The sequence below is a fragment of the Oncorhynchus mykiss genome, chromosome 16, assembly GCF_013265735.2.
Source record: "Oncorhynchus mykiss isolate Arlee chromosome 16, USDA_OmykA_1.1, whole genome shotgun sequence".
Taxonomy (NCBI): Eukaryota; Metazoa; Chordata; class Actinopteri; order Salmoniformes; family Salmonidae; genus Oncorhynchus; species Oncorhynchus mykiss.
The window spans coordinates 71808825-71826950 of record NC_048580.1 but is presented as its reverse complement, the minus strand read 5'-3'; the positions used below and the strand labels follow the sequence as shown (position 1 = coordinate 71826950).

Here is an 18126-nt window from a genome sequence, read left to right as displayed (position 1 = left end):
CTTTTAACTCAAACAAAGCTGTTCATTTTAGTATTCTCAAACAGACTCCATTTAAAAGGAAACAAGCACTCATTAAGATCAGGTGTGGCCAATTAGTGGGCATCGCCAACACACCTGAACACACTTAACCAGATGGAGGAAAGAGAGAGCTATGTTGACGCTAAGAACAGAATGTATCTTTTAAAATAACATTCTTAGATCGTTCTTTGAACATTACTAATGTGTTCCTGTTGTGACTAGGGGGCAGTATTTTCATTTTTGGAAAAATAACGTACCCAAAGTAAACAGGATATTTTGTTAGGACAAGATGCTAGAATATGCATATAATTGACAGCTTAGGATAGAAAACACTCTAAAGTTTCCAAAACTGTAAAAATATTGTCTGTGAGTATAACAGAACTGATATTGCAGGCGAAAGCCTGAGAAAAATCTAATCCGGAAGTGCCTCATCTTTTGAAAGCTCTGCGTTCCAATGCGTCCCTATTGAGCAGTGAATGGGCTATCAACCAGATTACTTTTTCTACGTATTCCCCAAGGTGTCTACAGCATTGTGACATAGTTTTACGCATTTATGTTGAAGAATACCCGTAAGCGGCTACATTGTGTAAGTGGTCACCTGATGGCTCTCAGAGTGATTCTCGCGTAAAATACAGAGGTAGCCATTTTTCCAATCGGTCCTACTGAAAAACCAATTGTCTGGGTATATTATCGAATAGATATTTGAAAAACACCTTGAGGATTGATTATAAACAACGTTTGCCATGTTTCTGTCGATATTATGGAGCTAATTTGGAATATTCTTCGGCGTTTTCGTGACTGCAATTTCCGGTTGATTTCTCAGCCAAACGTGAAGAACAAAAGGAGCTATTTCGCCTACAAAAATAATATTTTTGGAAAAAAGGTATATTGGCTATCTAACTGGGAGTCTCGTGAGTGAAAACATCCGAAGCTCATCAAAGGTAAACGATTTAATTTGATTGCTTTTCTGATTTCCGTGACCAAGTTACCTGCTGCCAGCTGGACATAATGCTATGCTAGGCTATCGATAAACTTACACAAATGCTTTATGTCTGTTGCGTTATGCTAATTAGTGTCAGTCAATGATTACGCTCCCGGATCCGGGATGGGGTGTATCAAGAGGTTGTTTTAATGGAAAGTTTTCTTAATCTTCTGTGAACCTGACTTTAACCCTTTCCAGCCGCCCATAAAATAATAGGAAATATGTTTCTGATGGTTGTCACGTCAAAATATCTGTGCTAAAATAACTTTTTTTTCTCACAAAATCTCCTTTTGATAGGTTACGATATCTGCATTAATAATATATGATTGGTTTATGGGTTAAGGGGCAGGAATTAGGCTCTCTCTCAAAAGGAAAAACTCAACACGAAAATGGCTCATTTGATACTGCTGCCAGAGGGAGGCACCTCTCCCTTTCTCAATCTGACAGGTTGTGACAAAATGTGGCAAGGCCATCATTCAGATTTGGACAACAATAAGGTAAATAAACTGTGTATAATACATTTTTATGTTGGTAATGATAATATTTACATCTTAGAGTATTTGTTCTGAAAGACAAGATGCCTCTGTGAAACGAAATGTTGACGCCTGGTGACCTAACTAGCTATCACACTGAGTAGACTTGAAAAGTAGAATCAGCTTGAAAGTGAGTTGACCATTTCTAAAGTAAAAATTAATATTATCTGATCAATGACAACGATATTTTTTAAAGTACATGAAAAGCTTTGAATCGGAAATGTAGTGTTAGCTATCTAGCACGATTGCTTGCTAACCAGGATGGCTAGTTAGCCTGTGTTGGTCAAGTCAGTCACCCAAGACGGAGCAAGGTAGCCTACTTCATTTAACTCTTCTTGGCTTTTGGATGTTAATGTTTTCTTTGATAACTGTACAAAATAAAATGTACAGTATTTGTCATTAGATATTAGAGCTAAAGAAAAGTGACTGGCTAATGGTTATATTTTGTCCCTGGCTAGCCAGCCAAAAGAGAGAGGGGTTGCTGTGAAGGAAAATTGGATGGCTATATTTTATATATTAAACCTTATGATAATAGCTTATAAATAATGACATTGTGGTGGTCAGCTTGGTAACTAAATGTTCCTGGTCTAGCTGGTTTGCTACTTAAAGGCATAAATTGGTCCTAATATTTCAGTTATGGACTATCAGATAACATATAATTGCATTTCTCAAATGTGACTCATTTCAGAAAACTAGGTGTATGTCGCAAGTCACTGCTTCACGGGAGAGGCACTTGAACGTAAAATACATGTTTTTATCAAAATGTGTTTTTTTGGCAGAAATGCCTTCTGGAACATGTGAACTTTCATGTGCTTTAATAACAAATGTGTATTCCATCCATAAATACTTATTAAATTGTTAAATTACGAGCCTAGTTGGTTTAGCCATGAAAGAAAGACAGGAACCTTCCAGCTAGCCATGATTGGCTGTGATAATGGATAGGCTGGACATGCCGGGAGATGAGTTTGGATTGGTCTGTCATGTGGCATGCTTCTGTCTATAACGTGAGCTCCATTCCACGGTCAGTGTGAACCGGCGTGACTTGACACAACGCTGGCCAAAACCAAATGAGTTAAATGGTCCCAGTCTGCCATGAAGCATTCATCCATGTATACCGGTAACCGTCTAGTTACATTTTCAGATATTATACGTTAAATTTTTTGTCAGAAAGTCATTTTCATTGCAAGCTAAAGTATAACGTTCACTAGCTAGCGAACTTTAGCTTGCTGGCTTGCTAGCAAACGTTACGTGTACAATCTGTGAAGTAATATTATTAGAATCAGAAATCCATTTGAATTGCTAGTTATAGCCTAATGTTAGCTAGCTAACATTAGACCTAGTTGGTTAGCTTTTTAGCTACCTGGAGATTCATACTACAGCTATGACAATGTTTGTATTGGTAGTAGTATGAGTTGGGATTATGCCGGTTCGTTGTTTAGATATCTAGCTAGCTACATATGTAAACAAAAAACTTCACTTTGCGAGTTGAATTAGCCAGGTGTGAGTTAGCCAGGTGTATTTTCACATGCCTAGACAATAGTGACCCATCTACTTAGCTAGATGTGGCTATGGGGTGGTTATAGCATTTCCTTCACATGACCCTTCAATTTAGACAAGTGTGTAAGGTAAGCGTCATCTAATAATTACAATTTTTATCTGGACACTTTCTGTTTTTGATATTGCTACTTTGGAAGTAACCATTTCACAGTACCATTTACACCTTCTGTATCCTGTGCATGTGACAAATAAACAAACACAGTAATGTGAAGAGCAACATGAACTGTACCAAAGTCAGATTAAGATATAAACCAAGTATATTTTTACCTGGAGTTTTAAAGTTTTAAAAAATTCCTCATGAAGCTGGTTGAGAAAATACCAAGAGTGTGCTGTCATCCAGGCAAAGGGTGGCTACTTTGAAGACTCTTTTTTGGTTACTACATGATTCCATATGAGTTATTTCATAGTTTTGATGTCTTCACTATTATTCTACAATGTAGAAAATAGTAAAAATTAAGAAAACCCCTTGAATGAGCAGGTGTGTCCAAACTCTTTACTGGTACTGTGTACTTAGATATCTCTCGCCTTGAATCTAAGTCTTTCTGTTCATGCTCCACGTCCCTGTAAGTGTAAACGCTCTGTCTTGCCTGATAGCATGTTTCAGTCGTATGATGTTGATTACACCAGCACCGGAATCCATCCCTTTCAGGCCTGAACGTCCAGTTGGTTTAGATCTTGGCAGTGTACGTCAGGCAATCCTGTCGACCACTCAGGAAAGACTTAAGGGAGATAGACTTCTTCTTGTTTGTCATGCAGGCATTGGAGGGAGAGGTTTGTGGGTTCACAAATAGTCCAGGTTGGGGTATTGTTTTGGAGTGCCCGTCCTATGGTGATTCCCTCTGAGCGTGGCTAGAGGTTACACCTACAGAATTCGACCTGTTTCTTGGACTACTCATTTACACAGGATTTACCGAACTGCCTGACCTTCATTGATACTGGGGTACAAAGTCTTCTCGGGGTTCTTGGGCTAGATCTTTCATGTTGCTTAATCACTTCAAAGCTCTGTTGGCTGCTTTACACGTCGTGGATCCTGCCACTGAGGATAATACAGATAGGGTTTGAAAACTGCAGTACTTACTGCACCACCTGATAACAGACTTGTAAAAAGCTGTATCAGACAAACCAACAAATAGCCATTGATGAACACATGGTCAAATCCAAAGGGGCAATCAGGATTCAAGCAGTATATGAAACGGAAGACAACTAGGTGGGGATTTAAATGATGTTTTGCTTCATCTGACACAGGCTACACTTAGACGTCAAAGTTTACACCAGCAGTCAGGATGGTCGTGTGGTTGAGGAATTAGACATGTGAAAACCAAGGTTAAAAAGTTTGGTTCGACAAATTGTATGCATCGTAAGTAGTCAGAGAACATGGGTTCAATGCATTTGGGACTTGTAGGGTAAACTGGAAACAGTTGCCTTGATGCATTTAAGTACTTTTAAAAGTGGGAGCGTCAAACCGAGTGGTGGAGATATGTGTTGGTGTAGGATAGTGGGCAATGTATCGGCAATACACGTACTGTTGCTTGCCATTCCAATTTTCACAATGCAAATGATTCCACTCCAGTAACAAGGCTAGTCCAACAAGATGGTGTCTGGAATAGGGAAATGGTCCACCAGTCTGCTGGAATCCACAGTTACAATCGACAGATGGGTGGGGTTGACAAGTCTGATCACTAGGCTACCCTGCCGCCCCAGATGGGTGGGGTTGACAAGTCTAACCACTAGGCTACCCTGCCGCCCCAGATGGGTGGGGTTGACAAGTCTAACCACTAGGCTACCCTGCCGCCCCAGATGGGTGGGGTTGACAAGTCTGATCCAGGTGATCAACTCCTACAATGTTTTGCAGAAGACCCAGAAGTTCACAGAACATTAGGATAGGATAGGATTCCAGAAAAATACCACCGGTCACTGAAACATCTGTAACTCATTCACAGTAAAAGGTATTTATATTCTGATTTCAGATGATCAATTCTTACAAAATAAAGAAGACTCAATATGTTACAAGTTTTTCTCTATTGTCATGAGAAAGTTTTGTAAATGGCAAGTTGTTTGGGAGAAAAACATTGATTTTCGTTTAAGTTACACATTTTCACAGTTTTTTTTCTTGACTGATTACAATTTGATTGTATGTCATATCATTTGAAAGAGCTGTTTCTTAGCTTTTAAAATATGTATCATGTTTTCATATAAAGTTTGACATCAGCAAATTATTCTAATTTATGCACACTGAGGTCATGGTCCAGTATAAAATGTAAAATTCCCTCGAAGGAAGAATGTTGTTTCTTAAAACCTCTTGATACTAGCCATCCCGGATCCGGGATCGTGAATACAGCCTCAAGCTCATTACCATAACGCAACGTTAACTATTCATGAAAATCGCAAATGAAATGAAATAAATATGCTAGCTCTCAAGCTTAGCCTTTTGTTAACAACACTGTCATCTCAGAATTTCAAAATATGCTTTTCAACCATAGCAAAACAAGCATTTGTGTAACTGTATTGATAGCTAGCGTAGTATTTAGCGTAGCATTTAGCGTAGCATTCAGCGGGCAACATTTTCACAAAAACAAGAGAAGCATTCAAATAAAATCATTTACCTTTGAAGAACTTCGGATGTTTTCAATGAGGAGACTCTCAGTTAGATAGCAAATGTTCAGTTTTTCCAAAAAGATTCTTTGTGTAGGAGAAATCGCTCCGTTTTGTTCATCACATTTGTCTACCAAAAACCCCCGAAAATTCAGTCATCAAAACGCCAAACTTTTTTCCAAATTAACTCCATAATATCGACTGAAACATGGCAAACGTTGTTTAGAATCAATCCTCAAGGTGTTTTTCACATATCTCTTCGATGATATATCGTTCGTGGAAGTCTGGTTTCACCTCTGAATCACATGGAAGAATGCTTGCAGCTGAAGATTACGCAAAGGACACCAGGCGGACACCTGGTAAATGTAGTCTCTTATGGTCAATCTTCCAATGATATGCCTACAAATACGTCACAATGCTGCAAACACCTTGGGGAAACGACAGAAAGTGTAGGCTCATTCCTTGTGCATTCACAGCCATATAAGGAGACAATGGAAAACAGCGCCTCAAAAATTTTGCCCACTTCCTGTTTGAAGTTTCATCTTGGTTTCGCCTGTAGCATCAGTTCTGGGGCACTCACAGACAATATCTTTGCAGATTTGGAAATGTCAGAGTGTTTGCTTTCCAAAGCTGTCAATTATATGCATAGTCGAGCATCTTTTCGTGACAATATATTGCGCTTAAAACGGGAACGTTTTTCATCCAAAAATGAAATACTGCCCCCAAAGGTTCAAGAGGTTAACGTTTCTCTGAAACAAGGTAAAACACAATGTTTGTGTTTGGCCCCGCACCGACAGTTCCTGGGCTCAGGGAAGTGGTATTAAATTGAGGGAATGAATCCGAGCTTCACGCCTGTGGAAGGCGGGGCTTCCAGCAAGTCTTCCCATAGTATTTTGTACCTCATTTCCCTCCTTCAGGAAACAATAGTTATATTCATGACATTACATTCTCAGACTGGGAAGGCATAGATCAGCAAACAGTGAACAGATCCTTCAAAGATCCTGTTAAGAATGGTTGGTCAGCACTTAAAAAAACAAACTGTTCTCTCTCTCAATAGATATCACTAGGGCTGCATTCTAAATCCGAATCAGAAAACATTATCGCTATGGAACAAATGGTACTAGCAATTTCTCAAGAAATCGCTCATCTCCCCTGTAATGGTTACTTTCTTTATCTTCATTGATTGGTGGATGGTATCTAGGTCACCTTGAAAGAAAATAAGAACTTGCACGCTTTTCCAGTATCAACAGTAGATTATTAAGTATTGACCTTGAATTGTCTCTCAGCTGAGACACTGCATAAGTAAGTTCACAGCAGTGTGCAAGTTATTTTCTTAAATTATATAATCTAATTACCCAGTGAGAAGTCATAGAAAATATGCAACATTTTTAATATTATTAAATTGGAATTTCCGTGAATTGACTTAAGTTCTTCAAATCGACACCAACCCTTACGGACTGGTTTCTTACCAGGATGGGCAGTACCATATAGCTCCCGCAGAACATGGGCCCAAACACTGATATTGATATATTGTATGATTAGGCGTGTGTGTGTGTGTGTTGTTTTCTTACCAGGACGGGCAGTACCATGTAGCTCCCGCAGAACATGGACCCAAACACTGATATTGATATATTGTATGATTAGGCTTGTGTGTGTGTGTGTTGTTTTCTTACCAGGACGGGCAGTACCATGTAGCTCCCGCAGAACATGGACCCAAACACTGATATTGATATATTGTATGATTAGGCGTGTGTGTGTGTGTGTGTTGTTTTCTTACCAGGACAGGCAGTAGCAGTGCCATGTAACCGCCACAGAAGATGGCAAAGAAGACAGCGTAAACCATGAGCAGGATGTAGGTGTTAGCCAGCGGGGCAAACAGGTTGACCATTCCACACAGGATCAGGTAGGCCTTGTGGTAGTGGTACTTATGGAACGGGTTCTTATCCGCTAGCCAACCAGAGCCTAGCTGGGCTATAGTCTCTGTGATACCTGGAGGGAGAAGGAGAAGGGGGAAGGAGAGGGAGAGTGAGGGTGAAGGAGAGGGTGGGAGAGGAAGGGGAGGGAGAGGGGGTAGGGGGAAGGGGGGGAGAGGGGGTAGGGGGAAGGAGTTGGGGATGGAGAGGGGGAAGGAGTGGGGGGAGGGAGGGGGGGGGAGGGGAGGGAGAGGGGGTAGGGAGAAGGAGTGGGGGAGAGGGGGTAGGGGGAAGGAGTGGGGGGAGGGAGGGGGGGGGAAGGAGAGGGGACAGAGAAAGAGAAGAAGGGGAGGGAGGGAGAAGGAGAGGGGACAGAGAATGAGAGGGGGAAGGAGAAAGAGAGGGAGAGGAGAAACATCTGTATTAGTCTGTATCAAGACTATTGATGACTTTAATGATGATTTTATATTATGTTATTTCTCGTCAACGGATACTTTCATTACTCATGTACCTGTCCTATTTAAAGGTGGGTGGGCTGTTGAGTGAGTAGTGCCTTTGTCCAGGTTTCAATCAATCAGTAAATCAATCAGCTTTTTGAGAGAAAGAAAGAGAGAGACCAACCTCTATTAGAGAGAGGGAGAGTGACAGAGTGACAGAGAGAGAGAGAGAGAGATAGAGAGCGAGAGAGTGCAGCAGCAGTCTTCAAACATGATGTGTGACATCTGTGACATCCTCCATCTCAGTCTCCTCCCACTCAGTCTCCCACAGAGTTCCCATCTGGAGTCCCGTGTTCCGTCTCGTGTTGGAGAGAATGTCCAGGAACACGTTCCATTTAGCAGGACACCACGTAGTGGAACACTCCGACAGAGAGATATCTAGCCTGAGTGCCAGTCTGTTTGTGCTATTATTACAACTCCTTGTCACTCATTGTGATGTTTGGCTTGACTATGACAGCAATGGAGTAAACAAACTTCTCTTACATGTAGAATACAGAATGACAGTCACATCATTTCTATTTGTGATGTTTTTATCTGCAGGGTTCTACACAGTTTTCCTACTCAAGGTAAAGCAAGATACAGAGGTTAATTTGTGCAGTGGCTTATCACAAGCAACCGAGTGTTCCTTCATAATGCCCTTACAACCACTTACTCCAACCGCTGACGACAACAACAACAATTTACGACAACAACAGCTGACAACAGCTTACGCCAACGGCTGAATGTGGTAGACAAATCAATAGATAACGGCAAAACAAATATCTAATGAGTAGATAAGATCTGCATCAACTACTGTATTCGTGATCATCTGTCACATCGCAGCTATTGATTATGTTTTGAATTCATTAGTTGGGTTAATCCCAAATGGCAGCCTATTCCCTATAAAGTACAGAACTTTGTGAACACAGATCTATGGTGCCCTTGTTAAAAATAGTGCAATATATATAAATATATATATATATATATATATGAAAAAGGGTGCCATTCGGGATTGTGGCCTCTCTCTCCTGTCTTTTCTGGAGTCAATGTGAATGTGATAGCTGCTGCAGTGGCTGTATTGTCCCTGGGTTCAGAAATAGCTCTGGACAGGCGGGCAGCATCATCCCATTGATCAATTAAATAAAGTAAACAGGTCCCCCATCCCACACAGTCAGATCAGTGCTAGTCTACAGCCCAAATGGCAGCCTATTGCCTATATAGTGCACTACTGTTGTAGGGAATGGGATGCCATTTGGGACACAAACCACAGTGATTTCCACTATTGATGGAGTACTGCAGTGAGTGGACTTATTTTTTTATTTAACTAGGCAAGTCAGTTAAGAACAAGTTCTTATTTTCAATGACGGCCTAGGAACAGTGGGTTAACTGCCTGTTCAGAACAACAGACCTTGTCAGCTCGGGGATTTGAACTTGCAACCTTCCGGTTACTAGCCCAACGCTTGAACCACTAGGCTACCCAGCTCAGATACTCTGCAGCGTTATAGGGTTATCACAGTGTGAGGTTCTAGGAAAAAAAAGTTGAGCGATAGCTTTTTTTTAAGCTGGTAATCTTTTCTAGTCTTATTGATTGACAACGTCAACAGCCTTTATCAGAATGAGAGTGTAGTTGGCTCATGGTCTCAAGAAAGGCCATCAAAAACATGACTTAATAGAGAGGCGCCAACAGAGGTTCACTTCGCCATAGCTCGTTGGTCAAAGCCTATGTGGAAATTAATAGGGTTTTATAGATAAATGACAAAAAATAATGTCTGAGGTAAACACAGGCTTAGGAGATCTTAAACATTTTGTTCTATGAGATATTCTTCATCAGCTAAAGTCACTTCTTGTGAGTTTTGAAGCACACGACGGCTTCATAATTCATAAAGGTCATGTTAACTGACTAATAAACTCAGCAAAAAAAAGAAACAGCCCTTTTTCAAGACCCTGTCTTTCAAAGATAATTCGTAAAAATCTAAATAACTTCACAGATCTTCATTGTATAGGGTTTAAACACTGGTTCCCATGCCTGTTCAATGAACCATAAACAATTAATGAACATGCACCTGTGGAACGGTCGTTAAGACACTAACAGCTTACAGACGGTAGGTAATTAAGGTCACAGTTATGAAAACTTAGGACACTAAAGAGGTATTTCTACTGACTCAGAAAAACACCAAAAGAAAGATGCCCAGGGTCCCTGAACGTGCCTTAGGCATGCTGCAAGGAGGCATGAGGACGGCAGATGTGGCCAGGGCAATAAATTGCAATGTCCGTACTGTGAGACCCTTAAGGCAGAGCTACAGGGAGACAGGACAGACAGCTGATCATCATCGGTACATCCGAACATCACACCTGTGTGACAGGTACAGGATGGCAACAACAACTGCCCGAGTTACACCAAAAACGCACAATCCCTCCATCAGTGCTCAGAATGTCCTCAATAGGCTGAGAGAGTCTGGACTGAGGGCTTGAAGGTCCTCACCAGACATTACTGGCAACAACGTCGCCTATGGGCACAAACCCACCGTCGCTGGACCAGACAGGACTGGCAAAAAGTGCTCTTCACTGACGAGTCGCGGTTTTGTCTCACCAGGGGTGATGGTCAGATTCCAGTTTATCGTCGAAGGAATGAGCGTTACCCCGAGGCCTGTACTGTGGAGCGGGATCGATTTGGAGGTGGAGGGTCCATCATGGTCTGGGGCAGTGTGTCACAGCATCATCGGACTGAGCTTGTTGTCATTGCAGGCAATCTCAATGCTGTGCGTTACAGGGAAGACATCCTCCTCCCTCGTGTGCTATCCTTCCTGCAGGCTCATCCTGACATGACCCTCCAGCATGACAATGCCACCAGCTATACTGCTCGTTCTGTGCGTGATTTCCTGCAAGACAGGAATGTCAGTGTTCTGCCATGGCCAGCAAAGAGCCCGGATCTCAATCCCATTGAGCACATCTGGGACCTGTTGGATCGGAGGATGTGGGCTAGAGCCATTCCCCCCCAGAAATGTCCAGGAACTTGCAGGTGCCTTGGTGGATAAGTGTGGGGTAAAATCTCACAGCAAGAACCTGCAAATCTGGTGCAGTCCACGAGGAGGAGGTGCACTGCAATACTTAATGCAGCTGGTGGCCACACCAGATACTGACTGTACTTTTGATTTTTCAGTTGTTGAATCTTGTTATATTCCTACAAATATTTACACATTTTGTTTGCTGAAAATAAACGCAGTTGACAGTGAGAGTTTGGTATATCATAGAACAAAACATGACGGCTTCATAATTCATAAAGGTCATGTTAACTGACTAATAGTATCACATAGGCTTAGGAGATCTGATATGTTTTCTTCTATGTTAACCTCAGACTTCATTTTCAGCATTTATCCCACAACCCTCCTAAGACCCCATTCATTTCCCCATAGGCTTTGACCAATGAGCCATGGGTAACTAATTTCATTTTTCCTCCCCTCCGGAGAACAGACTAGCCCCGAGGTTGTTCCCCCGCCGGAGAACAGACTAGCCCCGAGGTTGTTCCCCCTCCGGAGAACAGACTAGCCCCGAGGTTGTTCCCCCTCCGGAGAACAGACTAGCCCCGAGGTTGTTCCCCCTCCGGAGAACAGACTAGCCCCGAGGTTGTTCCCCCTCCGGAGAACAGACTAGCCCCGAGGTTGTTCCCCCTCCGGAGAACAGACTAGCCCTGACGTTGTTCCCCCTCCAGAGAACAGACTAGCCCCAAGGTTGTTCCCCCTCCGGAGAACAGACCAGCCCTGAGGTTCTTCCCCCTCCGGAGAACAGACTAGCCTTGAGGTTCTTCCCCCTCCGGAGAACAGACTAGCCTTGAGGTTCTTCCCCCTCCGGAGAACAGACTAGCCCCGAGGTTCTTCCCCCTCCGGAGAACAGACTAGCCCTGGTGTTTTTTGTCTGTTTTACTCACAGCAGGTTGGTGGATTTAAAAAAAAATTTTTTTACAGCTGTTTCGGAAGAAACGCAGGACAATGGGTTTCAATAGAGCTGCCTCTCTCTCTCTAGCCTGGTCCCAGATCAGTTTGTGCCATCTTGCCAACTTATGACAACTCAAGACCCCACATGAAAAAAAATGCTACAGTTTACTATAGAATACTACACTACTTACTATAGAATTCTATACTAAACTGTATTATACTGTAGAATACTACATTACTGTAGTATCCCTCAATCACGTGTAGTACTTACTATATATGTATGTGGTAGTATACTGTAGAATACTATAGTAAATACTACACGGACTGTTATTAGATCTTCAACCAAAACTTGGTATTAAATGGGAGGGATGAGTTTACAAATAACAACAAAACAAAAAACAAAAAAAAAGTTGATTTATTTAATTAATTAAACTGAGTTAAGAAACACCCAATGTCCCCTGTGTGGAAAAAGTAATTGCCCACTTACACTCAATGTTGTGCCACCTTTAGCTGAAATGACTGCAACCAAACGCTTCCTGTAGTTGTTGATCAGTCTCTCACATGCCATCCAAAAAGTTCAATAAATTTAGCCAAAAAAACACCTGGAAGCACCTGGATGATTATCAAAACTCTTGGAAGAATGTTCTATGGACAGTATAACTTTTTAGAAGACATGGGTCCCGTTATGTCTGGCGAAAACCAAACACGGCATTCCATCTTAAGAGCGTCATAAGAACGGTCAAGCATGGTGGTAGTGTGATGGTTTGGGGTCAGCATGGTGGTGGTGTGATGGTTTGGGGTCAGCATGGTGGTGGTGTGATGGTTTGGGGTCAGCATGGTGGTAGTGTGATGGTTTGGGGTCAGCATGGTGGTAGTGTGATGGTTTGGGGTCAGCATGGTGGTAGTGTGATGGTTTGGGGTCAGCATGGTGGTGGTGTGATGGTTTGGGGTCAGCATGGTGGTGGTGTGATGGTTTGGGGTCAGCATGGTGGTAGTGTGATGGTTTGGGGTCAGCATGGTGGTAGTGTGATGGTTTGGGGTCAGCATGGTGGTAGTGTGATGGTTTGGGGTCAGCATGGTGGTAGTGTGATGGTTTGGGGTCAGCATGGTGGTGGTGTGATGGTTTGGGGTCAGCATGGTGGTGGTGTGATGGTTTGGGGTCAGCATGGTGGTAGTGTGGTGGTTTGGGGTCAGCATGGTGGTAGTGTGATGGTTTGGGGTCAGCATGGTGGTGGTGTGATGGTTTGGGGTCAGCATGGTGGTGGTGTGATGGTTTGGGGTCAGCATGGTGGTAGTGTGGTGGTTTGGGGTCAGCATGGTGGTAGTGTGATGGTTTGGGGTCAGCATGGTGGTGGTGTGATGGTTTGGGGTCAGCATGGTGGTAGTGTGGTGGTTTGGGGTCAGCATGGTGGTAGTGTGATGGTTTGGGGTCAGCATGGTGGTAGTGTGATGGTTTGGGGTCAGCATGGTGGTAGTGTGATGGTTTGGGGTCAGCATGGTGGTAGTGTCATGGTTTGGGGTCAGCATGGTGGTAGTGTGATGGTTTGGGGTCAGCATGGTGGTAGTGTGATGGTTTGGGGTCAGCATGGTGGTAGTGTGATGGTTTGGGGTCAGCATGGTGGTAGTGTGATGGTTTGGGGTCAGCATGGTGGTAGTGTGATGGTTTGGGGTCAGCATGGTGGTAGTGTGATGGTTTGGGGTCAGCATGGTGGTAGTGTGGTGGTTTGGGGTCAGCATGGTGGTAGTGTGATGGTTTGGGGTCAGCATGGTGGTAGTGTAATGGTTTGGGGTCAGCATGGTGGTGGTGTGATGGTTTGGGGTCAGCATGGTGGTAGTGTGATGGTTTGGGGTCAGCATGGTGGTAGTGTGGTGGTTTGGGGTCAGCATGGTGGTAGTGTGATGGTTTGGGGTCAGCATGGTGGTAGTGTGGTGGTTTGGGGTCAGCATGGTGGTAGTGTGATGGTTTGGGGTCAGCATGGTGGTAGTGTGGTGGTTTGGGGTCAGCATGGTGGTAGTGTGGTGGTTTGGGGTCAGCATGGTGGTAGTGTGATGGTTTGGGGTCAGCATGGTGGTAGTGTGATGGTTTGGGGTCAGCATGGTGGTAGTGTGATGGTTTGGGGTCAGCATGGTGGTGGTGTGATGGTTTGGGGTCAAGCATGGTGGTAGTGTGATGGTTTGGGGTCAGCATGGTGGTAGTGTGATGGTTTGGGGTCAGCATGGTGGTGGTGTGATGGTTTGGGGTCAGCATGGTGGTAGTGTGATGGTTTGGGGTCAGCATGGTGGTAGTGTGATGGTTTGGGGTCAGCATGGTGGTGGTAGTGTGATGGTTTGGGGTCAGCATGGTTGGTGGTAGTGTGATGGTTTGGGGTCAGCATGGTGGTGGTAGTGTGATGATTTGGGGTCAGCATGGTGGTAGTGTGATGGTTTGGGGTCAGCATGGTGGTAGTGTGATGGTTTGGGGTCAGCATGGTGGTGGTGTGATGGTTTGGGGTCAGCATGGTGGTGGTGTGATGGTTTGGGGTCAGCATGGTGGTGGTGTGATGGTTTGGGGTCAGCATGGTGGTAGTGTGGTGGTTTGGGGTCAGCATGGTGGTAGTGTGATGGTTTGGGGTCAGCATGGTGGTGGTGTGATGGTTTGGGGTCAGCATGGTGGTAGTGTGGTGGTTTGGGGTCAGCATGGTGGTAGTGTGATTGTTTGGGGTCAGCATGGTGGTAGTGTGATGGTTTGGGGTCAGCATGGTGGTAGTGTGATGGTTTGGGGTCAGCATGGTGGTAGTGTGATGGTTTGGGGTCAGCATGGTGGTAGTGTGATGGTTTGGGGTCAGCATGGTGGTAGTGTGATGGTTTGGGGTCAGCATGGTGGTAGTGTGATGGTTTGGGGTCAGCATGGTGGTAGTGTGATGGTTTGGGGTCAGCATGGTGGTAGTGTGATGGTTTGGGGTCAGCATGGTGGTAGTGTGATGGTTTGGGGTCAGCATGGTGGTAGTGTGGTGGTTTGGGGTCAGCATGGTGGTAGTGTGATGGTTTGGGGTCAGCATGGTGGTAGTGTGATGGTTTGGGGTCAGCATGGTGGTGGTGTGATGGTTTGGGGTCAGCATGGTGGTAGTGTGATGGTTTGGGGTCAGCATGGTGGTAGTGTGGTGGTTTGGGGTCAGCATGGTGGTAGTGTGATGGTTTGGGGTCAGCATGGTGGTAGTGTGGTGGTTTGGGGTCAGCATGGTGGTAGTGTGATGGTTTGGGGTCAGCATGGTGGTAGTGTGGTGGTTTGGGGTCAGCATGGTGGTAGTGTGGTGGTTTGGGGTCAGCATGGTGGTAGTGTGATGGTTTGGGGTCAGCATGGTGGTAGTGTGATGGTTTGGGGTCAGCATGGTGGTAGTGTGATGGTTTGGGGTCAGCATGGTGGTGGTGTGATGGTTTGGGGTCAAGCATGGTGGTAGTGTGATGGTTTGGGGTCAGCATGGTGGTAGTGTGATGGTTTGGGGTCAGCATGGTGGTGGTGTGATGGTTTGGGGTCAGCATGGTGGTAGTGTGATGGTTTGGGGTCAGCATGGTGGTAGTGTGATGGTTTGGGGTCAGCATGGTGGTGGTAGTGTGATGGTTTGGGGTCAGCATGGTGGTGGTAGTGTGATGGTTTGGGGTCAGCATGGTGGTGGTAGTGTGATGATTTAGGGTCAGCATGGTGGTAGTGTGATGGTTTGGGGTCAGCATGGTGGTAGTGTGATGGTTTGGGGTCAGCATGGTGGTAGTGTGATGGTTTGGGGTCAGCATGGTGGTAGTGTGATGGTTTAGGGTCAGCATGGTGGTAGTGTGATGGTTTGGGGTCAGCATGGTGGTAGTGTGATGGTTTGGGGTCAGCATGGTGGTAGTGTGATGGTTTGGGGTCAGCATGGTGGTAGTGTGATGGTTTGGGGTCAGCATGGTGGTAGTGTGATGGTTTGGGGTCAGCATGGTGGTAGTGTGATGGTTTGGGGTCAGCATGGTGGTGGTGTGATGGTTTGGGGTCAGCATGGTGGTGGTGTGATGGTTTGGGGTCAGCATGGTGGTAGTGTGGTGGTTTGGGGTCAGCATGGTGGTAGTGTGATGGTTTGGGGTCAGCATGGTGGTGGTGTGATGGTTTGGGGTCAGCATGGTGGTGGTGTGATGGTTTGGGGTCAGCATGGTGGTAGTGTGGTGGTTTGGGGTCAGCATGGTGGTAGTGTGATGGTTTGGGGTCAGCATGGTGGTGGTGTGATGGTTTGGGGTCAGCATGGTGGTAGTGTGGTGGTTTGGGGTCAGCATGGTGGTAGTGTGATGGTTTGGGGTCAGCATGGTGGTAGTGTGATGGTTTGGGGTCAGCATGGTGGTAGTGTGATGGTTTGGGGTCAGCATGGTGGTAGTGTGATGGTTTGGGGTCAGCATGGTGGTAGTGTGATGGTTTGGGGTCAGCATGGTGGTAGTGTGATGGTTTGGGGTCAGCATGGTGGTAGTGTGATGGTTTGGGGTCAGCATGGTGGTAGTGTGATGGTTTGGGGTCAGCATGGTGGTAGTGTGATGGTTTGGGGTCAGCATGGTGGTAGTGTGATGGTTTGGGGTCAGCATGGTGGTAGTGTGGTGGTTTGGGGTCAGCATGGTGGTAGTGTGATGGTTTGGGGTCAGCATGGTGGTAGTGTGATGGTTTGGGGTCAGCATGGTGGTAGTGTGATGGTTTGGGGTCAGCATGGTGGTAGTGTGATGGTTTGGGGTCAGCATGGTGGTAGTGTGGTGGTTTGGGGTCAGCATGGTGGTAGTGTGATGGTTTGGGGTCAGCATGGTGGTAGTGTGGTGGTTTGGGGTCAGCATGGTGGTAGTGTGATGGTTTGGGGTCAGCATGGTGGTAGTGTGGTGGTTTGGGGTCAGCATGGTGGTAGTGTGGTGGTTTGGGGTCAGCATGGTGGTAGTGTGATGGTTTGGGGTCAGCATGGTGGTAGTGTGATGGTTTGGGGTCAGCATGGTGGTAGTGTGATGGTTTGGGGTCAGCATGGTGGTGGTGTGATGGTTTGGGGTCAAGCATGGTGGTAGTGTGATGGTTTGGGGTCAGCATGGTGGTAGTGTGATGGTTTGGGGTCAGCATGGTGGTGGTGTGATGGTTTGGGGTCAGCATGGTGGTAGTGTGATGGTTTGGGGTCAGCATGGTGGTAGTGTGATGGTTTGGGGTCAGCATGGTGGTGGTAGTGTGATGGTTTGGGGTCCGCATGGTGGTGGTAGTGTGATGGTTTGGGGTCAGCATGGTGGTGGTAGTGTGATGATTTGGGGTCAGCATGGTGGTAGTGTGATGGTTTGGGGTCAGCATGGTGGTAGTGTGATGGTTTGGGGTCAGCATGGTGGTAGTATGATGGTTTGGGGTCAGCATGGTGGTAGTGTGATGGTTTGGGGTCAGCATGGTGGTAGTGTGATGGTTTGGGGTCAGCATGGTGGTAGTGTGATGGTTTGGGGTCAGCATGGTGGTAGTGTGATGGTTTGGGGTCAGCATGGTGGTAGTGTGATGGTTTGGGGTCAGCATGGTGGTAGTGTGATGGTTTGGGGTCAGCATGGTGGTAGTGTGATGGTTTGGGGTCAGCATGGTGGTAGTGTGATGGTTTGGGGATGCTTTGCTGCCTCAGGACCTGGACGACTTGCCTTAATAGAAGGAACCATGAATTCTGCTCTGTATCAGATAATTCTACAGGAGAATGTCAGGCCATCCGTCTGTGAGCTGAAGCTGACGTGCAGCAAGACAATGATACAAAACACACAATCAAGTCTTCATGAAAATGGATAGAAAGCAACAAAAATCGAAGTTTTGGAATGGCCTAGTCAAAGTCCAGACCTAATACTAATTGAGATGTTGTGGCAAGGCTCAGGTAGTGCAGCTCATCCAGGATGGGACATCAATGCGAGCTGTGGCAAGAAGGTTTGCTGTGTCTGTCAGCGTAGTGTCCAGAGCATGGAGGCGCTACCAGGAGACAGGCCAGTACATCAGGAGACGTGGAGGAGGCCGTAGGAGGGCAACAACCCAGCAGCAGGACCGCTACCTCCGCCTTTGTGCAAGGAGGAGCAGGAGGAGCACTGCCAGAGCCCTGCAAAATGACCTCCAGCAGGCCACAAATGTGCATGTGTCTGCTCAAC

At 45.4% G+C, this 18126-nt stretch overlaps 1 protein-coding gene across 2 annotated transcripts in view; it reads right to left on the bottom strand.

The window, feature by feature from the left end:
• LOC110492673 (monocarboxylate transporter 5) overlaps window positions 1–18126 on the bottom strand; it is a 54010-nt gene that overhangs the window by 10068 nt on the left and 25816 nt on the right. For both annotated transcript variants that reach the window (XM_036947716.1, XM_036947715.1), the window contains one exon: window positions 7460–7671. In XM_036947716.1, coding sequence (XP_036803611.1) covers window positions 7460–7671 — 212 coding nt within the window. The remainder of the gene's footprint in view (window positions 1–7459; window positions 7672–18126) is intronic.